This window comes from Leuciscus leuciscus, assembly GCF_965113295.1.
Source record: "Leuciscus leuciscus genome assembly, chromosome: 23".
Lineage (NCBI taxonomy): Eukaryota > Metazoa > Chordata > Actinopteri > Cypriniformes > Leuciscidae > Leuciscus > Leuciscus leuciscus.
The window spans coordinates 851,108-878,607 of record NC_138747.1 but is presented as its reverse complement, the minus strand read 5'-3'; the positions used below and the strand labels follow the sequence as shown (position 1 = coordinate 878,607).

The 27,500-nt window shown below is 40.3% G+C and overlaps 2 protein-coding genes and 1 long non-coding RNA gene across 9 annotated transcripts in view; all 3 read left to right on the top strand.

The window, feature by feature from the left end:
• The window catches only part of ldb1b (LIM-domain binding 1b), a 40,200-nt gene extending 17,472 nt beyond the window's left edge, over positions 1 to 22,728 (top strand). For 3 of the 6 annotated variants that reach the window (XM_082155920.1, XM_082155921.1, XM_082155924.1), the window contains exons 2-11: positions 7,231 to 7,333; positions 9,479 to 9,523; positions 10,431 to 10,506; positions 10,638 to 10,740; positions 10,905 to 11,077; positions 11,214 to 11,336; positions 11,426 to 11,509; positions 15,165 to 15,288; positions 20,183 to 20,331; positions 20,466 to 22,728. In XM_082155920.1, coding sequence (XP_082012046.1) covers positions 7,231 to 7,333; positions 9,479 to 9,523; positions 10,431 to 10,506; positions 10,638 to 10,740; positions 10,905 to 11,077; positions 11,214 to 11,336; positions 11,426 to 11,509; positions 15,165 to 15,288; positions 20,183 to 20,331; positions 20,466 to 20,696 — 1,211 coding nt within the window. In that variant the 3' untranslated portion in view covers positions 20,697 to 22,728. The remainder of the gene's footprint in view (positions 1 to 7,230; positions 7,334 to 9,478; positions 9,524 to 10,430; positions 10,507 to 10,637; positions 10,741 to 10,904; positions 11,078 to 11,213; positions 11,337 to 11,425; positions 11,510 to 15,164; positions 15,289 to 20,182; positions 20,332 to 20,465) is intronic. The other 3 variants (XM_082155922.1, XM_082155923.1, XM_082155925.1) reach the window with 1 other exon arrangement.
• On the top strand, positions 7,342 to 9,348 carry LOC309488053. Its single transcript, XR_014202001.1, has 2 exons — positions 7,342 to 8,551; positions 8,595 to 9,348. It is a non-coding gene; the product is annotated as an uncharacterized lncRNA (long non-coding RNA).
• A 1,150-nt stretch (positions 22,729 to 23,878) lies between the features above and the next one.
• Positions 23,879 to 27,500, top strand: part of orc2 (origin recognition complex, subunit 2) — a 10,988-nt gene continuing 7,366 nt past the window's right edge. The window contains exons 1-3 of one of the 2 annotated variants that reach the window (XM_082155858.1): positions 23,879 to 25,962; positions 26,304 to 26,453; positions 26,612 to 26,704. In XM_082155858.1, the coding sequence (XP_082011984.1) occupies positions 25,884 to 25,962; positions 26,304 to 26,453; positions 26,612 to 26,704 (322 nt within the window). In that variant the 5' untranslated portion in view covers positions 23,879 to 25,883. The remainder of the gene's footprint in view (positions 25,963 to 26,303; positions 26,454 to 26,611; positions 26,705 to 27,500) is intronic. The other variant, XM_082155857.1, reaches the window with a different exon arrangement.

Here is a 27,500-nt window from a genome sequence, read left to right as displayed (position 1 = left end):
ACTGCTCGAGAGTGAGAGACCGTCACTGTACTCACACACACACACACACACACACGTTTGGTTTTCTATCTTGATGGGGACTCTACATAGACGTAATGGTTTTTATACTGTACAAACTGTATATTCTCTCTCCTTACACTAACCCTACCCATCTCTCTCTCTCACTCACACATATATGTATACACACACACACACACACACACACACACACACACACACACACACACATATATATATATATATATATATATACACACACTACCCCTAAACCTACCCATAACACACACACTAGCCTTACCCATCACTCTCACACACACACACACACACACACACACACACACACACACACACACACACACACACACACACACACACACACACACACACACACACACACTAACCCTACCCATCACACACACACACTAACCCTACCCATCACATACACACACACACACACACACACACACACACACACACTAGCCTTACCCATAACACACACACTAGCCTTACCCATCACTCTCACACACACACACACACACTAACCCTACCCCTACCCATCACACACACACACTAACCCTACCCATCACACACACACACACACACACACACACACACTAACCCTACCCATCACACACACACACTAACCCTACCCATCACATACACACACACACACACACACACACACACACACACACTAGCCTTACCCATAACACACACACTAGCCTTACCCATCACTCTCACACACACACACACACACTAACCCTACCCCTACCCATCACACACACACACTAACCCTACCCATCACACACACACACACACACACACACACACACACTAGCCTTACCCATCACACACACACACACACACACACTAGCCTTACCCATCACACACACACACACACACACACACACTAGCCTTACCCATCACACACACACACACACACACTAGCCTTACCCATCACATACACACTAACCCTACCCATCTCACACACACACATACACACTAACCCTACCCATCTCACACACATACACACTAACCCTACCCATCTCACACACACACACACACACTAACCCTACCCATCTCACACACACACACACACACACACTAACCCTACCCATCACACAAAACATACTGCATTTTTACACTTTCAAAAAAACGAATTCTGTATGATTTATAAGCTTTTTTCCTCAGTTTAGGTCCACAGTGACACGAGTCCCCATGAGTGTGTGTGCATTCAGGTTTAAGTCCCCACCGGGATAGAGAAACATGTGTACACACAGACACACACACACACACACATTCTCTCTCTCTCTCTCTATACATTCACTGTTTTCCAAAAAGTCAAATCAACATCTCTGGGTTTTAGCGCCACTGGATCACTGACCAATCAGCACTGCCGGTCAAAAGTTTGGAATAATTGTTTTTAAATGTTTTTGAAACAAGTCTCTTCTGCTCACCAAGGCAGTGTACAGTAAAAACAGTGAAATATCATTCCAGTGTAAATCAGCTGTTTTCTATGTGAATATATATATATATATATAGTATAATTGCAGGGCCTGAATTTCATTTTGGAAAATGGGGGGGAAATCCCCCCTTAGGTGATTCTTATGGGGGGGAATTTTTAATTTGAGGGGGGAGTTTAGACTTTTTTTTTTTTATTATTATTACATTTATCTCGCCTAAATGTATGCTCACTCATCGCATTTTTACAATGGGGTAATTTTGTTCTTAAGAATTTACACAACACAAGGAAGCTTGATTTCAATCTTTGAATTAAATAGAAAAAGTAGCACAAATAAATACAATAGAATAAAGATACCAATAAAGAGAAATAAAGAGAGAAGTTTTTGCTTAGGTCTAATTAGGTCTAGTATTCAGAAATACAGAGACTGAATAAAGTAATCAAATGAAAAATAACACTGGGTAGTATTTTAGTCCTGACTAAATTAAATACATAAGCTATTAATCCTGATTCCTTAAAATGAAAGCTATGTTTTGTTGTTTTGACAACCAAATGAATGACAGACACATATGTCTGCTGTCCCTTTAAGAGCTAGTGCACGGATCCTGTGTTCATTATACGGTCACGTGGCGATTTATGCTTATTTAAGACATAACCCACTGTGTTTGGAGGATACTCACCAAGACCGAAATTGACATAATTTTCGCATGTTTTTGACTGTTAAAGCGATATAATCCACGAAAAATAACTTTTGTTACCCACGAGCAGTGTTGGGGAAAGTTACTTTGAAAAGTAATGCATTACAATATTACGTTACTCACTTAAAAAGTAACTAATTGCGTTACTTAGTTACTTTTTTAGAAAAGTAATGCGTTACGTTACTTTTTTTCCCCCACCTCGACTGGGCTTGTTTTTTTATAACATAAAACGTTATATTTTTGGCCACATGTAAAGACCCTTTCACACCAAAAGTGAAATAATAATCCTCAGGCTGAAGGAAATGCAGATTCACGCGTGTTCAGTAGAGGGCGCCCCTCAAACAAACCTTTCAGCTGCTTCGATTCTAGGATGCAGGAGAAGAGAATTTAACACTGACTTTACCAATAAAAAAAAAAAAAATCTTTAGTCATTTTTGCTTATGGTTTAGCTGAATCATCGAAGTCAGAAGCAAGTACATCGGTCAATAAAGTGAGATTAAATGCATAAACATTTGTTTTATTTAACATATTTAGTTATTGGAGGTTTGCACATGGGCGTCGGAAGAAAAAAAAAAGTGGGTGGGTCCTCCCTCAGAAAAATGTTACTGGAGTAAATATCATGTATTCTGGTGCCTTTTAATAAAACAAGTAAACTAAACTAAACTCCACTTCACGTCGGGCGCTTCTTTGCCTCCACGTCGTGCATTAAATGCACAGCTATCCGTGGATTATCCCCCTAATTCCATGGTCATTTGCCAGCAATGACAACTTAAAGCTGTTATTGATGTTTGCAACGCAATATTTGACTGGAAGGGTACAACGGGCGGTTACTTTCATCAGTTGCGGCTCGTTGAGAAATATAATGTAGCGATTCAGCGGAAATGGAGTTTAATTTATTAGGGAATTCTTCAAGTGGAATGGATTTGACTGACGGCGCTCTGAAAAGCGAACAGACAAATGCGCTGAATTAGAGATGGTAAAAGTGAATGGGTAGCCTATAATATCATTGATCTTAAAAAGTGGGTGGGTCTTGTCCCACCCATATACAATGGTTCCGACGCCCATGGGTTTGCATGTGGTATTTTGATTCTGCATTTCACTGATTTTATTCATTTTGAGGAATACTGAGTAAATGCACACTCACATTTAGTCTAGAACTACAATAATCATCATGTTTACACACACAACGCCTCTGCACTTCAATTTGTCTCAACATGAGGACAGGAGAGCTGTCAGTCAAAAATGGGAAAACAAAGTAACTTGCGTTACTTATTTGAAAAAGTAACTCAGATATTTTGTTGTAAATTTTGAAAGTAATGCGTTACTTTACTAGTTACTTTAAAAAGTAATCTGATTACGTAACAAGTTACTTATAATGAGTTACACCCAACACTGCCCGCGAGCTGTGTGTGAGGCGGCTTTACTCTATGTATGTGTGCAGAGCAACATCTCTCAGACAGCGCGCACGTACCGAAGAGTTTAAAATCGCGTGAATGCTTAAACTGGTAAGACTTAAAAAGACGTGCAAATGGTAAAGTTTAGTTACTCATGATGCAATGCTGGCCCGATTATGCAAGTGACAACTCCGTCTATCCCGACTCCCGAAACGCGAGAGTGTTATCGCCGTCTGCAGCGCGCTTAACGATTGCTTTGTGCAACCCATTTTGAGAGACGAGAGATAGAAGACGCAGCACCGCTGAATCACTCATGCTGTTTGAGAAATTGCGTATCGCAGACAGTTTTAAAATGACTGATTTGATTTTATAATCTGTGTGGATTAATTTACTAATACAACCTACAGGCTAAAGTGAATCAATGTTTGCGGGAATTTCCCGCATTATAAGTGGGAGACCTGCGGGAATTATAAAAATGATGCGCAATACCCGCAATCCCTCGCCGAAATTCAAGCCCTGAATTGTGTAATTTATTCCTGTGATCAAAGCTGAATTTTCAGCATCATAACTCCAGTCTTTAGTGCAGGGCAGAGCCATAGAGAGAGAGAGTTGCGACACTCTTTGATGTCGCCGCTATGGCTGTCACGTGGTTCATGTAAGCCCCAATAGTTCCAAAACGTACGCTGGCTGTCATGTTCTTCTATGGGACAGACAGCAGCGATTGCATTATTGAACGGTAAATATAAAATAAAACACACACCCAAGTACTTTTTCAGCTGTTATTGCATTATTGCATTTTGTTAATGTCAGTTTTGCATTTGGAGATAAGTTTTAGGCTATATTTTTGGAGGGAAAAGCTTAGTGTTCATGTTCGCATGGGTAGTAGCACTGGCTTTAGCGGCTCTAACTTAACTTTTCCATATCATTCATCTGATGATGGACGTCTCATGATATTTATTTTAGCACAACTGGGCTGTATTAGGCTATTGATTCCCGTGATTTTGCTTATAAATTTTGATTCAGCCATTAGCCTACCTTCGTGATCACGCAAAGAGGTCTGCCGTGGCGGTCCGTTCAGAATTCGCTTAGAAGCTAGCTCACTTCTTCTGATGAAAGTGGCCACCCCCAGGACCACAACGTGAAACATGATCATGTTAAGACTAAGAATATTATTTTAAGATTAAGGCCATACACATTATCAAAACTATAACAGATTAAAAACGAATTTAAGCATGGCTGATACAAATGAAGGTTTTCAAATAAAATATTTTTTATTAAACACTGACAGACAACAAAAATGTGTGCTTGTGTGTATGAACAAGAAAAACAAAAACCAGGGGCAGGTGATCCATGAAACAGACAGGACTGGTGATGGCCATAACAATCCTAAAGGTCCAGCATTGTTCTCACAAGCCGCTTCACTCAAGACAATAATAACATAATGAAAAGTTAGTATATCCCAAAAAATTAAATTAAATAAAAGTTGCTATAAAGGTGGTAGCGATTCATTACCGAACTCTTAGCTGACGAAGTCGCGCTAGCTAACTAACGTTAGCTAGCAGGCAGTGCTTGAAAATTGGTTGAAACAACCAACATAAAATATAAATAATTACGCTGTGCATGTACAAATGAAGACCAGTATAAGCATCGCAAAGGGCCTCTGATACAATATAGACAGTTGACAATTCAAAAGAGGTCGATATTTCGGCAACTTAACTCTGGAACAACTCGACGCGCAGCAATGTAAGTGAATGGTGTCCAACGCCCAAATGACAGTGTTTGGAACTATTCCGATCTTCATATCCCGGAAGTAGGCGGTTAAAAGCGCCGCCATTATTTACAACGGAGGTCTATGGGAGTGTCGCAACTCTCTCTCTCTATGGCTCTGGTGCAGGGCTCCAGACTAACTTTTTGCCTTGGTTGCACTGGTGCGCCTAACTTTTTTATTTAGGTGCACCAGCACAAAATTTGGGTGCACCCAAATTTTTCCTCAGCTTGCGTCACCTTTAACGCCACAAATTCAAGGTCACCTTTTTATCACGCTCTATATACATTCATATTATGTAAATGATTTTAAACAAGAATAAGGTGTAGGTAAATACTTTTTTTATTTGAAGCACAATTTTACTGTAGCCTATATAAAAATAAAAATCTTTTTTTTAAATAAAAAATGTTTAAAGTGTTTCACTGAGCTGCCAAACAAACTATTTTGAGTCTCTAGCTCAGACGCGGTAGGCTCTACCTCCGTCTCTGAGTCGGATGCCATCTCCGACGAAGGACCAGGGCTTGGCATCTTACCAGGGACTGGGGAGAATGGTGGCTGAAGTAGCTTCATGTCTGGGCTGTTGTCGGAGCATTGACCGGGGAGTAAAGGGTTTTAACGGTATTCCTACTCTTACCGATACTGCTTATCGATCCGGTACTTTAACTGTATTCTTATCGGTTCTTTTTGTTTTATATATATATATATATATATAAAATATTAAACAAAGATAAACAATAGATAAAAAAAAAGATAAACAATTAAACAAAGATACACATTATATAGGCCTACACAGTGCTTTAATTTCAGTAAGGTCTACTAACATTACTCTTCAGGTATGGCCTAAAAAGAAATCTAATAAAGTAATCAAATGAAAAATAACACTGCGTAATTTTTCATAAATAAATTAATGCTTAATAAAGCTGAAGTTATTCGTTCAAGAGCTTTGTAGTAATTTTTCTCTTGTTGTTTGATTCGCAGCAATGGCGCAATCGTCCGCATGTTTACTAGACTGCGGCCCCTTTAAGACCGAGTGCAGATCTGCTACGTCTGATGCATCATATTCTCCCAACTATTTCGATACCTACGTCCATTTAAGACATAAACTGTTTTTAGTGAATCTCCAAGCCGGTCATTTTGACATACTTTTGTGTACATTTGATCGTTTAGACGCGCACATGAAACCCAAAGTAGGCTATAATTTGCTTGTCTTGGTCTCGGTTTCGGAGCGCGCGCCGCCTTGCGAACATGCATCTCTTATGCAGATTTTGGTGCTTTTAATAGCTCTTTTAATTATTTAACGCGTCCCGCAAGTTAGCAACAGTAACTAGACTGCATTTTACAACAATCACCGATCGTGCTGATTCTGTCGTTAGGTTTGAGTTTTAGGGAGAAATTACAGTGTAATGCTGCGAAGGGAAGAAGTTGCACTAGATAGAATGTGGCTATAGTTTTTAATGGTTTTACCTCAATATATTATTTTTTATAATCTTTGGAAGCCGAAATCTAAAATAAAATCAGACTAATATCACAGACCTTAAGTGTAACTAGGCTACGTTTGAATGTTTAATTCTGTCCTCCGTCATCACTCATTAAGCGTGAGAGAAGAGTGTGAGTTCCCATGAGTGTGTGAGTTCCGTCAAAGGAGAACAAACGATTAGTTCGTGGAGAGGCAGCGGATGCGAGGACGTTAGGTGCACCGGTGCGACCTAGGAAAAATGTTAGTCGCACCCTTACAAAATTTGGTCGCATGTGCGACCAAATTGGTCGCACTCTAGAGCCCTGTAGTGTCACATGATCCTTCACAAATCATTCTAATATGATGATGAATGTGATGTCATTAAACTCTCCTGATGTTTGACTAATGTGTCGAATCATGTCTCTCTCTCTCTCTCTTTCTCTCTCTCTGCTCAGGCTGTTCCTCCAAGTCGTTCAAGCTGTACTCTCCAAAGGAGCCCCCCAACGGAAGTGCTTTCCCCCCCTTCCACCCCGGCACCATGCTGGACCGAGACGTGGGGTGAGCTGAGACTAATCCCTGTATCAGTCACTGTAATGTTCTCACACTGGGCAGTCAAGTAAAGACAGTATCACCTGTATCATCAGAGTGCATTGCTACAAGCTCAGAGTAAATGGTAAAGGGTATGTAAGTAAGGGATAATGTCCATCCATCCGGTTGTTATCTCAGAATAAACCCGACAGGGTGATCAGGATCAGGTCTTCCATCAGCCTGAAGGGGTTTATTCTGAGATAACACACACACATACACACCTGATGGGGTTTATTCTGAGATAACACACACACATACACACCTGAAGGGGTTTATTCTGAGATAACACACACACGCAGTCACGCACACACCTGAAGGGGTTTATTCTGAGATAACAACCGTCTGGATGGACATTATCCCGCTTATTACATGGATACGTACCTGGAGCTCAAACTGTAGAGCGTTGGCGCTTGCAACGCCACGGTCATGGGTTCAATTCCCAGGGAAAGCAAGAACTGATAAGAATGTAAATGTGTGCCTTGAAATGCAATGTAAGTCGCTTTGGATAAAAGCGTCTGCCAAATATATAAATGTAATGAAAATGGATACTTGCCACATAAGTAAATAATTAGACAGGAAATATTGTTCTGAGTCAAAATATTTTATTACGCAAAGCTACCCCGGAGAGAGCCGTTGCTAGCGCGGAGAGAGCCGTTGCTAGCGCGGAGAGAGCCGTTGCTAGCGCGGAGAGAGCCGTTGCTAGCGCGGAGAGAGCCGTTGCTAGCGCGGCAAGTTCAAACTGGATGGACATTTAAGAAATACGGTATACAGTCATACCACTTATCACTTACAGAGTGCACTTTATCTGCCATCTAATTCAGTGTATTATTGCTAATGTCGCTTGATCACTCCCACTATATGCAGATGAAAATAAAATGTCTGACTATTTTAAACTTGCTGTTTTGCTAAGACATTCTAAGCCCTCATTGAATGTGTGTTTAATCAAGTAAAGATTCTCAGATTGAGTCATGCTTTTGAATGGACACACGGATACTAATTTCATTTGTGTGGGTCTTAAAAAGGTCAGAAAGGCATTTCATAAGTATATTTTTGAGCACTGAAAATGTACATTTATGCATTTGGTTGCATTTCAAGGTACACATTTTTTACATTCTTATCAGTTCTTGCTTTCCCTGGGAATCGAACCCATGACCGTGGCGTTGCAAGTGCCAACGCACTTCTGTTTGAGTTACAGAAAAAACTGCCCTAAAAGAATAATTGTGCGGTTCAGTGTGTGTTTGGATGCGCTTCGAGTTCCTGTGGACAGAAGATCTGCATCAGCGCAAGTCTCTGTCAGATACTGGAACATGAAGTGCTCACGCCTCTCTGTGGTGGACACAATCTGTCACTCAGGGTCCAGGATTAGACCGTGTTCAGGGAAGAGGGTGTGGTTTCCAGTGTGCCAGGGCTGTAAAGCCTAGTGGGGGTCAGATCTACTGTGGCATGCTGATAACATGCAGAAAACGACTGTCTTCCTGTCTGTGTTTTTAACATTTTGCAAGTAACAACATTTAACATTCATTCCATTAACATGAATCCTACTGGCATTTGAAATTAACAATGAGTAGAACAATTGACTTTGTACGAGGGACATCGAGTAATGACATTTAAACCGATAATGCATACAATTATTAAATAAGCAAGGAAGTAAAAAGAAAGGCAAAGAAATACATTTGCATTACTTTCGTTTTGACTCAAGTAGGCGGATAGAAAGATCTAATTTAAACATGGTATCTCTGTTCACAGGTGACATTTATAATCTTATTTAATATCTGGGATGTTTTAATTGCTTTAGTTCCTTTTAAATTTACATAAGGATTCAGAGCAAAAGACAATTAATTTTGGTTTCGAAGCTGTAAATTTAGATTTGGGGATATGACCCTTTTCCAAGCATGCACATGATTGTGACTGCGTTATCTAAAAGAACAAGAACTAGTGTTTAGAAAGCAAAAATAAGACCATTTCTTCTGTAATATCGTAACGAATGTAAAAATCAAAAACTGAAATCTCTGTCCAAAATGATACTGTGAAATGACATCTAAAAAACAAATGAAGCACAGATTAATTTTGACATTATCTTTCATGGTCGTCTTGTTTTCTGTCTTGTTTCTGCAGCCCGACGCCCATGTACCCCCCCACATACCTGGAGCCGGGCATCGGGTGAGGCCTTTACACCTGGAAAGCCTGACATATGAAATAATAGTCCGAAAAATCAGTTATTAAACCGTTAATTTAACCTTTAGCCAGAATATATTTAAAAACGTTTGCATGTGTTTTTTGTTTGGTATCATATTTGATGCATCAGACTCATATAGTCTGATGTAGTGAGAATATGGAGGAAAAAACACCTTCATTTTATTCAGAGACTCAAACTGAGCAAAAATATGCTGTTTTCTGCATGAGCTGATATTAATATGCACTGAAAGTGATGAAATTCTGATGCTTTTAATGTAAATCAATGAGATCTTTATAGCAGATACTTACATAAAATGCATATAAATATCAATATCTGCCAATAATGTCTTAGTGAGATGATATTTAAATGCGTCGTTTTATGATCTGTAGATTTAAAACATAATGCAAAACAATAATGATAAATAACCCTTCCTCAAAAGCCTGATGATCATATTTGATACTCATGATTTTTATAATAAATGATGATTATAATCAAGTAAACCTGCTTCAGTCCAGCTGAAATATTACTAACAATATCAAAGTTATTCTTGGTTTCCTTGATAAATCAGAGCAGATTGACACAGAAAGACTCGTGAAGCTCGAGCTGAAGGAGGACGTTTGTACAGTAATACTGAGAGACTTTTACTGGATGAAAGAGTCTAAACTCTCGATCAGACACAGAAGCACTGGAGGAGATTGTGTGCGACAGGTTTATCAGAGGATTTCGATCATTTACAGGCCTTATAATACAGTAGAATTAATTACAGGATTAATACACTTGGATTAAAACCTACAGATGCTGTATTAGGATATTCATTATTAAAAGCACTACGATGATTGTGTTAAAGCATATAAAGTGTCTGTGAGTGTTAACACACACTCTCTGTCTCAGGAGACACACACCTTATGGGAATCAGACAGACTACAGGATATTTGAACTCAACAAACGGCTTCAGAACTGGACGGAGGTGAGTTTGATGTTCTGTGGGTTTCATGCTTCACTATCAGCAACATTTTAAACATTTAAGATGCTTTATATATGCGTGACATGAACCCTCTATAACATCAGCTGAATGAACGACTTCTCTTCCTCTCTCAGGAGTGTGATAATCTGTGGTGGGACGCGTTCACTACCGAATTCTTTGAGGATGACGCTATGCTCACCATCACGTTTTGTCTGGAGGACGGCCCTAAACGATACAGTGAGTATCACATATCAGACAATAAGATATTAATTAATAAGTCATAGAACATTTTTAATAAGTGCACATTAATATTGCGCTGCTCATTCAGTTAAAGATTTTCCTGACATTTGAGAATTGAATTGATTTGTTTTTCTGACGGGTGCATTATCCTCTCTCTTCAGCGATTGGTCGGACGCTGATTCCTCGTTACTTCAGGAGTGTGTTTGAGGGCGGCGCCAACGAGCTCTACTACGTCCTGAAACACCCGAAAGAGTCTTTCCACAACAACTTCGTGTCTCTGGACTGTGATCAGTGTACTATGGTCACGCAGAACGGCAAACCCATGTTCACGCAGGTGTGTGTGTTGTTTAATGCAAAAATACGATTTTAAATGTCGTTTAAACTCTCTAAGAGTGGAACACTGCCGGATGTAATGAGGTGAACCATTCCACAGTGTGTGTGTGTGTGTGTAACTCTGCTGGTCTTCTCAGGTGTGTGTGGAGGGCCGTCTCTACCTGGAGTTCATGTTTGATGACATGATGAGAATAAAGACGTGGCATTTCAGCATCCGGCAGCACAGAGAGCTCATTCCCCGCAGCATCTTGGCCATGCATGTCAGTTCCTCCTCCTGGATCTCGCTCTAGAATTACATGTTTATTGTGTTTTCAAACCTGATGATCGTGTGCTTTTGTTTCCGTCTCAGGCACAAGACCCGCAGATGTTGGATCAGCTGTCCAAAAACATCACCAGATGCGGCCTGTCAAACTCCACCCTCAACTACCTCAGAGTACGAACACTACACTGGCTTCCTATACATTAATCTGGATACAGCATTTACAGTAGACAACATTTGAAGTGGATCAAAAACGTTCATCGGACAAGAACGGGTGTTGTTCAAAATTCATGTGCAACTTTGATGAAAGGTTTTTATCCACTTTAAATGTGGACTACTGTAGTTTCAAAACACTCTCTAGTGTGTTTCTCACTCACAGATCCTTAAAAAGTCTTAAATTAGGTTTTTTAAATTTAAGGCCATAAAAAGTCTGTCTTTTTTCTTTTACTGTAACTTAGATGTATCTAAATATCAAATTAAACTTTACCGGTTTTAGTTTCATATTTAAAATACAGCTTTAACACTTTAGAATCTGAAGCTAAAATAGGTGTTTTTCACATAATTAGATTTTTTGACTGTAAAATTCTAAAACAATGTGCTTTCTTCATGTGCAAGGTGTCATCTTTTACAGAAAAAGATAAGCTTTCAACAAATTACAGTTATTGACCATTATTGTGTGTGGTGAGTTTGTAAATAGAATTTAAATAGACAAAAATAAAAACGAGAATAAATTTACTGATTTTTATTTAGAAAAAAACAGAAAAAAATCATGAACAAAAGAAACTAACACTTTAAAGTTGAAAAATTAACTATAATACATATATACAAGTCTTTTTTGTGACATTGGGTTGCACAGTTTTCATTTAGGACACTTTTTGTCATACACACACACATACACATGCACGCATTCATAGGCACGCACACATGCACACACACTACATGCTTAGAGACGTGAAAGAGTAACAGCCATCTGCCTCCCAAATTTCATTAAAAATCATCCCAATCCCCTCTTCTGCTGTCTAACACTTCTTTCGCCATGTATTTGTTCGTTTCTTTTATTATTTTATGCAATCCAACACACTCTAACCTGCCGCGCGTCGTATCTCTCTGTTCAAATCCTTCCTTCCCGCGCTGCTGTCATTTGCAGACGGAAAGCATGACATTACCGTAATAAGCCGGAAAAGTGAAAAGCGCATGATGTCTACTTTCAGGAATTATTTTGATAGTGCAAACGGATGAAAAGTTACAGTGACATGAATACAGCTTGGTTGGCTGTGTTGTCGACGACACATCCGGTTTTAAAGGGTTAATTAAAAAGTAAAATTTGGAAATAATTTTATATTTAAATATTGAATAATAATAAAAACAATATTATAACATTATTTATGTAATTCTAAATGTGTTGTAAATATATTAATGCCGCTTCTGTCACCTCTGCGCTGCAAAGATGGATTTTGTTGATAAGGATTTCTTTGATTGGTAATAGCCCTATACTGTGTTATTGTAATTGAGTTTAATTTGAATGTTATAATTTGACATTTGATGTTTGGAAGAGATGCCTTTATATAGCCAAGGTGAAAATGCTCCAGGAAATCAATTTATGGCAAATATTGCCCCTTAATAAAAAAGAAAAAAAAATTTCTGTCACTGCTGTGAACTGACCACCGCGTAGAATATGAAAAAAATGCAAGTCAGGCGTCTAAACCAGCCATGGGACAACAGGAAAACACACTCAGCAAAATATCATCTAATTATGTTATCAACAAAACTTTGAAAATATCGAGATAAATGTTTTTGTCAGTATTGCACACCTCCAATGTACAGCATTAATTTTTCTTAAAAAAAGCCTTAAATTTGACATAAAATGTGAAGCCTGACAGTGAAAATGCACTATAATAATCTTAATATGTGATAAAGCACACTGCGATGATACAGAGAGACCAGACATAGTAAAGTTCTCACGCTGTTCCTCAATCACAATCATTTTATCAACAAAATGTCCTGGTGCATCCAGGTCACTATTCCATGTGTCTCTAAAACACAGTTGCTCTCATGGTTTGCTGCAGGACAGCAATTGCAAGTACATTTTTCTGTCATCTTAGCAGGAATGCAATATGAAGATAGTAGGGATGTCCCGATACCACTTTTTCACTTCCGATACGATACCGATGCCGCAGCTTTGGCTATTTGCCGATACTGATATCAATCTGATATTTTTATTTTATTCTTGAACTAATACTACTACTAATAAAATATATGGAAGCACTTTGCTCAATTAGCCATATAAGAACATCTCACTCAAATGGAGAACAAATACTTCTCCAGTATATAGTCCACAACAACAGCTGATAATGAAAGACTGCCACCCTTTATTCAAAAGACCTTGAGATATGTTTGGTAATTGTACCTGAATGAATTTAAAATTAATTTGCTATATTTCAGATCAATATATTTGTTTCCTTAAAATTTTAATTAACTTTAACTTTATTCTCATCTGAATTATAAATAATTTATTTCTGTATAAAATAATACTACCATTAAAAACACATTTGATTTTCTTTTTTAATCAATGTAGAATGTGTAACTTCAAAATAAACAGATTAGTGCTCTGTTTTAGGACAAGAAATGAAAACCAATGCAATATGATGAATGTCCAAAAGATGAGATCATTTTTGCTTTTAAACTGTGTGTGTGTGTGTGTGTGTGTGTGTGTGTGTGTGTGTGTGTGTGTGTGTGTGTGTGTGTGTGTGTGTGTGTGTGTGTGTGTGTGATTTTGGTTGGGTGACAGTTGTAGGTTACAGTTTGACAAGAGTTTACAGTTTGACAAAAGCACAATGTTGTGTTTTACACAAATATAAGTAGGCTGAACACTGTACAAAGTAACATTTATATTTAGCACACCAATATGCTGAAAAACCTGTTGTCCCAGTTTACATGCAAGCCAGTAACCCGACAATGCAAGTAAACTGTGTTTACAAGACTTTTTAAAGTTTTCCTGTAGTCAATAATTGTATCTCTTAAAACTCGTCTTTGATCACCAAAATGAGATTTTTCCTTGAAAAAAATATTCTTCGTGCTTTAAAATATCTTGAATGTAACTCGACACCCTTGCCTCATTTAGTATGCGTGGTTCTATGAATATGCAAATGAGTCCCGCCTCCACTCACTCACTCACTCACTCACTCAGCTCAGAGATCCACTGGTTGACGATCACACGTTGATCTGATTGGTTACAAGGTAGTTTGTGACGTCAGAAACACCAGCGATTTCAAAGCGTGTGTTTGAGACTGTCTTTGGTTCACTGCAGTTTTAAGGAGGAAATACTCAGCAATGCTGTCGACTTATGAACTTACACATGGTTTGTCTTAAAGCATATTAAAAACACCAGATACACAGATAAACAACATTAAACGCTTGATTTACACCACAGGGGGACTTTAATAAATCAGGTTATTTCCTGGTGGTGACGTTAAAACCTAATCATTCATTTATCTGACTCCCAGTATTCAATTTATGTTGGTTGTGATTTTAAATCCAGCAATAAATGTAGGTTAATGTATTTGCATCTAGATGCTTAACCCGTTTATGACATTACTCTAATAGACAGGTTAAAAACAGGTTATAAAACAGGTTTATGTGTTAACTGCTTAAGCATAATTGGGTTAAGAACGTGCATGTAAACACACTCACTGTGACACTGAACAGCACATAGCAGGCTCATGCCAGTATACTCCATTCACTCCATTTTTGTGGATGAAGTAAGTATCCTCTTTCATTCAGCAGAAGAGTAACTTCTCTTGTTGTGTGTGTGTGTGTGTGTGTGTCTCAGTTGTGTGTAATCCTGGAGCCCATGCAGGAGCTGATGTCCAGGCACAAGACGTACAGTCTGAGTCCCCGAGACTGTCTGAAGACGTGTCTGTTCCAGAAGTGGCAGAGGATGGTGGCTCCACCAGGTGAGGAACCGTTCAGTCTGTTCTCAGACGTCCCGCCGGTGTTTCTGTAACGTGTGTGCTTCTGTAACGTGTGTGTGTGTGTGTGCGTGCGTGCGTGTCCCGTCCCGCCGCTGTTTCTCTAACGCGTGTGTGTGTCCCGTCCCGCCGCTGTTTCTCTAACGCGTGTGTGTGTCCCGTCCCGCTGGTGTTTCTGTAACGCGTGTGTGTGTCCCGTCCCGCTGGTGTTTCTGTAACGCGTGTGTGTCCCGTCCCGCCGCTGTTTCTGTAACGCGTGTGTGTGTCCCGTCCCGCTGGTGTTTCTGTAACGCGTGTGTGTGTCCCGTCCCGCCGCTGTTTCTGTAACGCGTGTGTGTGTCCCGTCCCGCTGGTGTTTCTGTAACGCGTGTGTGTGTGTGTGTGTGTGTCCCGTCCCGCTGGTGTTTCTGTAACGCGTGTGTGTCCCGTCCCGCCGCTGTTTCTGTAACGCGTGTGTGTGTCCCGTCCCGCTGGTGTTTCTGTAACGCGTGTGTGTCCCGTCCCGCTGGTGTTTCTGTAACGCGTGTGTGTGTGTGTGTGTGTGTGTGTGTGTGTGTGTGTGTGTGTGTGTGTGTGTGTGTGTGTGTCCCGTCCCGCTGGTGTTTCTGTAACGCGTGTGTGTGTGTGTGTGTCCCGTCCCGTCCCGCTGGTGTTTCTGTAACGCGTGTGACGTGTGTGTGTCCCGTCCCGCTGGTGTTTCTGTAACGCGTGTGACGTGTGTGTCGTGTGTGTGTCCCGTCCCGCTGGTGTTTCTGTAACGCGTGTGTGTGTCCCGTCCCGCATGTGTTTCTGTAACGCGCGTGTGTGTCCTGTCCCGCTGGTGTTTCTGTAACGCGTGTGTGTGTCCCGTCCCGCCTGTGTTTCTGTAACGCGTGTGTGTGTCCTGTCCCGCTGGTGTTTCTGTAACGCGTGTGTGTGTCCCGTCCCGTGTGTGTCCCGTCCCGCTGGTGTTTCTGTAACGCGTGTGTGTGTCCCGTCCCGCCTGTGTTTCTGTAACGCGTGTGTGTGTCCCGTCCCGCCTGTGTTTCTCTAACGCGTGTGTGTGGCCCGTCCCGCTGGTGTTTCTGTAACGCGTGTGTGTGTCCCGTCCCGCTGGTGTTTCTGTAACGCGTGTGTCCTGTCCCGCCTGTGTTTCTGTAACGTGTGTGTGTGTGTGTGTGTGTGTGTGTGTGTGTGTGTGTGTGTGTGTGTGTGTGTGTGTGTGTGTGTGTGTGTGTGTGTGTGTCCCCCGTCCCGCCTGTGTTTCTGTAACGCGTGTGTTTCCCGTCCCGCGTGTGTTTCCCGTCCCGCCTGTGTTTCGGTAACGCGTGTGTGTCCCGTCCCGCCTGTGTTTCTGTAACGCGTGTGTGTCCCGTCCCGCCTGTGTTTCTGTAACGCGTGTGTGTCTCCCGTCCCGCTGGTGTTTCTGTAACGCGTGTGTGTCCCGTCCCGCCTGTGTTTCTGTAACGCGTGTGTGTCTCCCGTCCCGCTGGTGTTTCTGTAACGCGGGTGTTTCCCGTCCCGCTGGTGTTTCTGTAACGCGGGTGTTTCCCGTCCCGCCGGTGTTTCTGTAACGCGTGTGTGTCCCGTCCCGCCTGTGTTTCTGTAACGCGTGTGTGTCTCCCGTCCCGCCTGTGTTTCTGTAACGCGTGTGTGTCTCCCGTCCCGCCGGTGTTTCTGTAACGCGTGTGTGTCCCGTCCCGCCTGTGTTTCTGTAACGCGTGTGTGTCTCCCGTCCCGCTGGTGTTTCTGTAACGCGGGTGTTTCCCGTCCCGCTGGTGTTTCTGTAACGCGGGTGTTTCCCGTCCCGCTGGTGTTTCTGTAACGCGGGTGTTTCCCGTCCCGCTGGTGTTTCTGTAACGCGTGTGTGTCCCGTCCCGCCTGTGTTTCTGTAACGCGTGTGTGTCTCCCGTCCCGCCTGTGTTTCTGTAACGCGCGTGCGTGTGTGTGTGTTTCCCGTCCCGCTGGTGTTTCTGTAACGCGTGTGTGTCCCGTCCCGCTGGTCTTTCTGTAACGCGTGTGACGTGTGTGTGTCCCGTCCTGCCTGTGTTTCTGTAACGCGTGTGTGTCTCCCGTCCCGCTGGTGTTTCCCGTCCTGCCTGTGTTTCTGTAACGTGTGTGTGTCCCGTCCCGCTGGTGTTTCTGTAACGCAGGTGTGTCCCGTTCCGCCTGTGTTTCTGTGACGTGTGTGTGTCCCGTCCCGCTGGTGTTTCTGTAACGCGGGTGTTTCCCGTCCCGCTGGTGTTTCTGTAACGCGTGTGTGTGTCCCGTCCGGTGTTTCTGTAACGCGTGTGTGTGTCCCGTCCGGTGTTTCTGTAACGCGTGTGCGTGTCCCGTCCCGCTGGTGTTTCTGTAACGCGGGTGTTTCCCGTCCCGCTGGTGTTTCTGTAACGCGTGTGTGTGTCCCGTCCCGCTGGTGTTTCTGTTACGCGGGTGTTTCCCGTCCCGCTGGTGTTTCTGTAACGCGTGTGTGTCCCGTCCCGCCGGTGTTTCTGTAACGCGTGTGTGTATCCCGTCCCGCCGGTGTTTCTGTAACGCGTGTGTGTCCCGTCCCGCCGGTGTTTCTGTAACGCGTGTGTGTGTGTCCCGCCCCGCCGCTGTTTCTGCAACGGCTGGAATACACTACATGACTTTTGCTCAGATTTTTGCCCCGTTTTGAGATCTGGGTGGGTCGGCAGTAGTTGCCAAATGTCTGCAGGGTGTCCGCGCGGTAGTATAAGGTAGTAAAAAGAATCTACCAAAATTAAGGCCCTTGAAAGGTAGTAAAAGGTAACAAAAGCAATTTGACTTGGTAGTAAATTTTTCATCACCACCTCAAGTTTCCATTTTTTTGCTTAATATTTGTGTCTCCATATTTTAACTTCATCTAGCATAATTTAAAAATATATACGGTGCTAACAACAGGACCTGACGGGCTCGACATTAACGCTTGTCTGCTTGTCCGGGACAAGTGGATTTTCTGAAGGGACAAGTAAAAGAGAATTTTACTTGCCCGACCGGACAAGCCTGATTAAATGTAAAAAAAAAAACTAGGGAATCACTAAAATGAGAGAATTATTCTGATTGTATTATATTTATTGTAAGTTGCGATCGATAGTGGATAAGTATTACTGACGGTAACAAGGTTGCGCTGTTGAGGCTCGCGCAGCCTCTCGAGGAGAAATCCAAACAAATGTAAACTCAGTTTAAACTCAGTTAACAACATAACGTTACTGCCAGTGCCAAAATTCAAAATGTGTTTTAATGTTTAACATATGATACAGTTTAGCAACCTCACACGACGAGTGCTGTTTTCTTGAGTACCATCACGACTGAAAATGTGACATTGCTTTTGATACAAGAGTTCAATAAACAGTTCAAATTAAGTCACTTACATTTTAGACACAATATTGACTGTTTTTGTTCTGTTTCAGAAGCAAAATTAGTTCCAAACAAATATCACAGCAGAACCGTAACGCATCTCACAGCAACACTTAACCGTGTTTCATTACTGAATGATTCAAGCGTTTTGAACGAGTCAAAGATTCAATGTCCCATTCATAAACATGTCTCATTCTTGAATGAATCAGTTGTTTGAACGAATCGTTTGAATGAATGACTCAATGACTCGCTCATTAAAACGGTCGCCTGACGCCTCCTACTGGCGGTTTACTTTCATGTTTAAAAGTATCATTCTTTCCAACGTTTCTTATTTGTATATTCAAAAATATTTAAAACGATCTCATAGTCATAACATTATTTAATGCAGTTGTAAACTTTCAGTGCAAATTATTTAATTTGATCAGCCCTTCCTAGGGTAACAACAGCCCTATATTATCTTATTAGGCTATTCCAATTTAATCTATTGATAAAATTTAAAACTAAAGATGAAGCATACATTTAATAAAGGGGGGTGCCCTTTAAAGGTGCAGATATGACAATATGCAGATTTAAATATATCAGAGCTGATTGAACACAGATGAGGATATTTCTTCAGAATAAATTATATTTACAGCACACACACACACCAAAAAAATTCCGGACAAGCAACTTTTTTACTCGGACAAGTGAATGACAGATTTACTTGTCCAGAGAACAAGCACATGAAAAGGCTTAATGTCGAGCCCTGAGTGAGTCGGAGTTGATAGCAATGACAAAGTGCTAAGGTTATTATTCACCTTATTAGGGCTAAGGTCTATGGTTAGGATAACTCAAGGGCTAGGGTTAAGATAAGGACAACTGAAACTCAACTCGACACTATAAAAAAAACATAATTGACAATGACAATAGGCCTACTTAATGATCACAATTAAACATTAGTGTACCTAATATATACATACGATGGGTGTGACAGTGTCACACTTATACCTTATAGTAAGTAGTAAGTGGTGCTTTGCATACCCCTCCCACACCCCCCAAAAAAGGGCTGCTGCTTGATGTCGTGTTGGTAGTAAAAAATATTGTGGAGGTGGTAAAAAAAGGTAGTAAAAGGTAGTAAATTCATCTCTATGATTCCTGCATATACCCTGGTCTGTGCCAGTCTGCAGATTTTGTGTGTTCGCAGTTGACAGACTTCACGTAGTGTATGATGGGCACAAACTCCGAGTTTTTAGCTTCAGACTGTCGGAGCACATCAAAACATGTTTGATATTTTGAGCTGATTTTAGAACACATATAGTGTATGATGCATCGCTAATAAATACTGTACATAATACAGTCATAATACGCTGACCAGACAATGGAAATCAAGAGGGCGAAGTCACAAAGATCGAGAAAAAATGTCGACGACTTACAAGATAAAAGTCATAAAAAGAAGGAAAAACGTACCATCCAGATCACGGATCACGTGCATGCAGCCTGCTGTTTAAAGTCATGTAGTGTATTCCAGCCTCACCGTGTGTGTGTGTCCCGTCTCTCTCAGCTGAACCTGCCAGACAGGCGCCCAGTAAGCGACGGAAGCGCAAGATGTCGGGCGGCAGCACCATGAGCGCAGGCGGAGGAACAAACAACAACAGCAACAGCAAGAAGAAGAGCCCAGCAAACAGCTTCCCACTGTCCAGTCAGGTGCCGGTGAGTGACCAATCACAGCACAGGAGAGAGATATATATATATATATATATAGTTTTTTTGTGTGTGTGCCAAAAACGGTTGTCCTATAGTTCCCCCCCCCCCCCGAGTGCTAACTCCTCTGTTCCTCTGCTCAGGATGTGATGGTTGTTGGCGAGCCGACGCTGATGGGCGGCGAGTTCGGAGACGAGGACGAGCGTTTGATCACGCGGCTCGAGAACACGCAGTTTGACGCCGCTAACGGCATCGACGACGAGGACAGCTTTAACAACTCGCCCGCGCTGGGCGCTAACAGCCCCTGGAACAACAAGCCTCCGTCCAGCCAGGAGGGCAAGAACGACAACCCCACCTCACAGGCGTCTCAGTGAGACCCGCGAGGGGGCGGGGCCAACCCGGCGTCCAATGGGAAGAAAGAGGCGTGGTCGAAGATCGACTCATTCATCTACCTGCAGAACGACTCTTCCTGTCAGCAGAGGAAATGAACCGGAAGGATCAGAGATGACATCAGAAACACACAGGACCGTTTTATCCCGAGCGCTCGTGGTTTTGTTGGTGTTTTACGGGGAGGAAACTCCTCTGAGGAGCCTGTAGATAGTCCACATGATTAAGTTAAGACGGAACGGAGAGATCTGACCACGTAAACCGCCAACAAGACCAACCCAAACATCCAGCTCCTGTTTCACCCCAAAACCACTGCATTTTGCATGTTGAAAATATGCATATTTTTAATATTCATCATGTTTAAAAGGAAGTTCCCTGCCATGATTTTGGATTATAACACTGGATTGCAGTGAGAGAAACTCATTTTAAATCAGCATAAATCAAAACACTAGCGTGATGTTCAGATACAGCAACACTTTACTTAAAGCATTCATATATAGTGCATTATCAAAGTGTTTTAATGCATTAATTATGCCTTGTATTGCAACTTACTATTATTATTATTATTATTATATATATTTATGGTCACACCTTCAGAACCAGGATTCTGAAAATATTATAATGCATTATAACATTTTATAATTTATTTTACTGAAAGCCTTGATATATAGTGCATTATAAACATATTTTAATGCATTAATTATGCCTTGTATTTATATAATGTTATATATATTATTCGATACACCTTCAGAAATTATAATCACAACCAGGATTCTGAAAATATTATAATGCATTATAACAATTTTTTTATTTAAAGCTTTGATATTTGAAAGTATTTTTAATGCATTAATTATGCTTTGTATTGCAACTTATAATGGTAATTGTAACCAGCTCTAATACTCATTGAGTCATCGCTACATTACAGAAATTATAGTGCATTAAAACACAACCAGGATTCTGAAAATATTTTAATGCATTAAGTAAAGTGTTATCATAACTAGTTTTCAATTTAAATTAATCCTTTTCTGTTGTTTTTGCTTGAGAAAATGTTTAATTGCAAACAAAAAAAATCGTTTTCTTTCAGCAAAATGCATCTCTTATTTCTCCTTTAGTTTTGATTGGGGAGTGAAACGTGAGCTGGCCGTGTTCTGCTCTCTGATTGGTGGAGGAACAGAGTTCACGTGAAGAGCGTTTCAACTCAAGACACGTTTTGGAGAATTTTATCTGTGTTTTATACCAGCCTCTATATTTCCCTAGAATGTTTTTCTTTGCCTTTTTTTTCTTTTTCTTTTTCTTCTTTTTCTTTTTCTTGTTCTTTTCGCCGATGTTGAAAAGCTGCAAACCAAGGAGTAACAGAACCGTCGAGGTCCAGATTTCAGATTCTATTGGTTTGTGCTATTTTTCTGAAGAGAGTGGTTTAGCGTGGGCTTTCGGTTGAGTTTTGTGTACTTGTGCTTGTATATTTAAGGTAGTAGCAGAGTTCTGTATAACTGTATTGAGATGTATTCCTCCTTAGAGTTACATAAAGCCATTCTGATCTAATGTGTAAAAGAGAAACACATGAACCTCGTCTTTCCCCTTCTTTGATTTGTGTGAAACTGATTCAGTGAAATCAAGGGCACAATCTGTGTTTGTTTCAGATCCGGACGCTTTAAACATGTTTTCTTTAAACACACACACACACACACACACACACACACACACACACACACACACACACGGACTGCTGGACTGGACTCCATTAACATGTTGCTGTTTGTTTTGTTTTTCCTCACACACCCAATAATGCTGAAGCCTTTGAACTCAATTTTTGTACTATTTTTGATTTCTCTCTCTCTCTCTCTCTCTCTTTCTGACCAGCGGAATCAGTTTAAGTGAATTAAAGGTCTGCACTTGCAATTGAAACCAACCCTTGAACCTTGTAGATGCCCCTGTTTGATATAATAACCTCGTTTTCTTAATTTCTGCCCTTGATTAAATTAATGTATGGAACCAATAAAATATGAATTTTCACTTTAAGGATCTGATTCTGAGTGATTCAGCTGGAAAAATGCAGTTTAAATTGATGCGTCGCATTGAAATGTTTTAGAGGGTCAAAACTTTAGAACGGTAACTCCTATATTTAAGCTTCATCCACTTCGAATTTATCACTGGCAAAGACGAGCAACTAGCTTAGGACATGCTGATTCATGCTAGCTACATGTTAAACCATTTTAGCAACATGTTAATTCATATTCGCAATGTGTTAATGTTAGCAACATTCTCATTCGTTTTAGCAACATGCTAATTCATGTTAGCAACATGTTAATTCATGCTAACAACATGTTAAACCATTTTAGCAACATGCTAATTCATGTTAGCAACATGCTAATTCATGCTAACAACATGTTTAACCATGTTAACAATATGCTAATTCATATTCACAACATGTTAATGTTAGCAACATTCTCATTCGTTTTAGCAACATGCTAATTCATGTTAGCAACATGCTAATTAATGCTAACAACATGTTAAACCATGTTAGCAAAACATGTTAATTCATATTCGCAAAATGTTAATGTTAGCAACATTCTCATTCGTTTTAGCAACATGCTAATTCATGTTAGCAACATGTTAATTCATGTTAACAACATGTTAAACCATGTTAGCAACATGTTAATTCATATTCGCAACGTGTTAATGTTAGCAACATTCTCATTCGTTTTAGCAACATGCTAATTTATGTTAGCAACATGTTAATTCATGCTAACAACATGTTAAACCATTTTAGCAACATGCTAATTCATGTTCGCAACGTGTTAATGTTAGCAACGTTCTCATTCGTTTTAGCAACATGTTAATTCATGTTAGCAACATGCTAATTAATGCTAACAACATGTTTAACCATGTTAGCAATATGCTAATTCATATTCGCAACATGTTAATGTTAGCAACATTCTCATTCGTTTTAACAACATGCTAATTCATGTTAGCAACATGTTAATTCATGCTAACATGTTAAACCATATTAGCAACATGTTAATTCATATTCGCAACGTGTTAATGTTATCAACATTCTCATTCGTTTAAGCAAAATGCTAATTCATGTTAGCAACATGTTAATTCATGCTAACAACATGTTAAACCATATTAGCAACATGTTAATTCATATTCACAACATTTTAATGTTAGCAACATTCTCATTCGTTTTAGCAACATGCTAATTAATGTTAGCTACATGTTAATTCATGCTAACAACATGTTTAACCATGTTAGCAACATGCTAATTCATATTCGCAACAAGTTAATGTTAGCAACATTCTCATTTGTTTTTAACAACATGCTAATTCATGTTAGCAACATGTTAATTCATGCTAACAACATGTTAAACCATGTTAGCAACATGCTAATTCATATTCGCAACATTCTCATTCGTTTTAGCAACATGCTAATTAATGTTAGCTACATGTTAATTCATGCTAACAACATGTTAAACCATGTTACCAACATGCTAATTCATATTCGCAACAAGTTAATGTTAACAACATTCTCATTTGTTTTAGCAAACATGTAAATTCATGCTAACAACATGTTAAATCATGTTAGCCAACATGCTAATTCTCATATTCGCAACATGTTAATGTTAACAACATTCTCATTCGTTTTAACAACATGCTAATTCATGTTAGCAACATGTTAACAACATGTTAAAACATGCTAGCAAAATAATTCCTGCTAACAAAGTGTTTAATCATGTTAGAAATGTGATGAAACATGCAGGCAACGTGTTCATTCATGTTAGCAATATGCAAGAATGTTAATTCATGCTAGCAATGTGTTAACATGCTAACAACATGTTAATTCTTGCTAGCAACACGTCAAAACATGTAAGCAAAGTATGTTAATGTATGCTAACAACATGTTAAAACATGCTTATTCATGTTAACAATGTGTGAAAACATGCTAGCAATATGATAATGTTAGCAAAATATTAAAGCATGCTACCAACATGCTAATGCAGGTTAGCAACATAATTAATGCTAACAATGTGCTAAAACATGCTAGCAACATGTTAAAACATGGTTATTCATGTTAACTGTGTGAAAACATGCTACTAACAGGCTAATTCATGCTAGCAACCTGGTAAAACATACTAGCAAAGTATTTCTCTTTTCACAGCTAAATTTAAAGCTTATACAACTTTCAAACTTCCATACTTTGTCAGGCCAACATCAAAGTTTAAAACGAACTTTACTCTAGTTATCAGGTTTTATTCCGGCTCTATTTGTCATTTGGTTTTGATTACAGAACCTGTATGCCCTGGCTTTCATATTTGCAGTTTTGCAATGCAATAACAGTTTCTTCATAAATAACCTGATTCATATGTGAAAGGGTGAATTTAATCTTTCTCTTCAGTCCAGTCAGTGACATTTAAAATAGCCTCGGCTGGATTGAAACCGGTCAGAACAATGACATTTGAATGTCAAATGACATTTCTGTATCAGAGTGAATGAATATCGTATAATACAGTGGATCTTTATAAGGTATTGAAGCAGAAGAGGTCATACTGTCAGAGATTCGACGCAAAACACATCTTTATTTGTCAGTTTTACGCTATTTATGCTTTAAAAAGCACTTGGATTACGATAAATTTGGATTTCATTATGAGTGATTTATTATCAACTGCTTTTTAAAAATAAAAACAACCATTAGAATTATCAGCAAACAGGGACTATCACGTGATCGCTCTTACTTTTATCAGCGTTGCTTTGAATGAACCAATCACATTAATCTTCGTTGACTCGATGTTTTTTTTGGAATTAATTTTAGGAGATCAACCGTTGGCCATTTTAATCCCAGATTCCAATTAAGGATTAAAAGTTAAACTTTCCGTTGTTTCCAAATAGTAAAAAAAACACACCCTTACTAAGATTTTAATGCGATTTTAATCGACCCTGGAATTATGGGAGGTGTAGTTTACAATGAAGCCTCATTCTAATTGGCCGGAGCTGCTCACGTGACCCTCCTCCTGTCACACGTGGGTTCCTGTGGCGCCGAATCGACAGCAGTACCTCAGATTTTCAACAGGTCTATTTGTGCAAGATGAAGCGTTATTATCAAAACAAATGTTGATAATCATCTATGTGTGACAGATATTACAGTTTGAGTTCGGGGTGTAGTGTCTGAGTGGCAGGATGACCCAGAAACAGCCGTTAGAGGTTCGGTTCGTGGCTGATGAAGATGTTTTGGATCATATTGTAGAGAAACAGCAAGGTAAAAGTGTTTCTCTTACATTTTACATAAATAACTTCATGAGATCGAGTTTTGTTTGTTTTACCTAAACTCTATATATACACTCCATCAGCTTTTTGCTTTTACTTTTGAAACTATAAATTACCACAAACAATATTTTTAAGACCATATTTACAGAAATAGTACTGTGGTATATCAGATTGTAATACCATGGTATGTTCAAAACACACACACACACACACACACACATACACACATACACTCACACACTCACACAGACACAGACACAGACAAACAGACCCTCACACTCACTCAGACACACATATATATTTTGCATTATGAATATGATTATGTCTCTGCAGATGTAAAAGCAGCGGATGGATCCGTTCAGAAACTTGTGACCCTGAAAACCCCCCAGAAATCTAGAAGATCTGCTGATGAAGAGGAGGATGAAGAAGAAGAGGTGTTTAATGAGCAGAACTATGTGGAGGTTCTGTACGCCGGATCACAAGGTGAACACTCACACCCACACTCATCACTAACAGCTCAAGCACCGTCAGTTGCTCATTCACAGAATAAACCCGTCATGAAGTAGATGTGAAACACTGTTGATGATGATATTGAAGATGATGAAGATGTTGATGATGTGTTCGTCTGATTGGTTGTTCAGATGAGAACGAGAACGAGAACGCAGTCGTCGCTGCTGGATCGTCCGTCTTCTCGTTTCAGACCATCAAACGGGGGAATAAAATGGCTCAGATGGGTGAGTGACTCACTCTCTCACTCACTGACACTCACTCACTCACTCACTCACTCACTGACTCTCACTCACTGACTCTCACTCACTCACTCACTGACTCTCACTCACTCACTCACACACACACTCACACACTCACTCACACACACACTGACACTCACTAACTGACTGTCACACACACACACACACACACACACACACACACACACACACACACACACACACACACACACACACACACACACACACACTCACTCTCACTGACTCACACACTGACACTCACTCACTGACTCTCACTCACTCTCTCTCTCACTGACTCTCTCACTCACTGACACTCACTCACTGACTCTCTCTCACTCACTCTCTCACTCACTGACACTCACTCACTCACTGACACTCACTCACTCACTGACTCTCACTCACTCACTGACTGAGACACACACACACACACACACACACACACACACACACACACACACACACACACACACACACACTCACTCACTCACTCACTCACTCACTCTCACTGACTCACTCACACACTGACACACACACACACACATTCACTCACTCACTCACACTCACTCTCTCACTCACTCACTCACTCACTCACTCACTGACACACACACAAATACACTCACTCACTTACTGACACACACACACACTCACTCACTCACTCACTCACTCACTCACTAACACATAAATTAAATAAAACGGCTCAGATGGGTGAGTGACACGTCATCAGTCGCTTCATACGCAGTAAACACTGATGATGGGATACTTTGAAACAATTTAACAAATC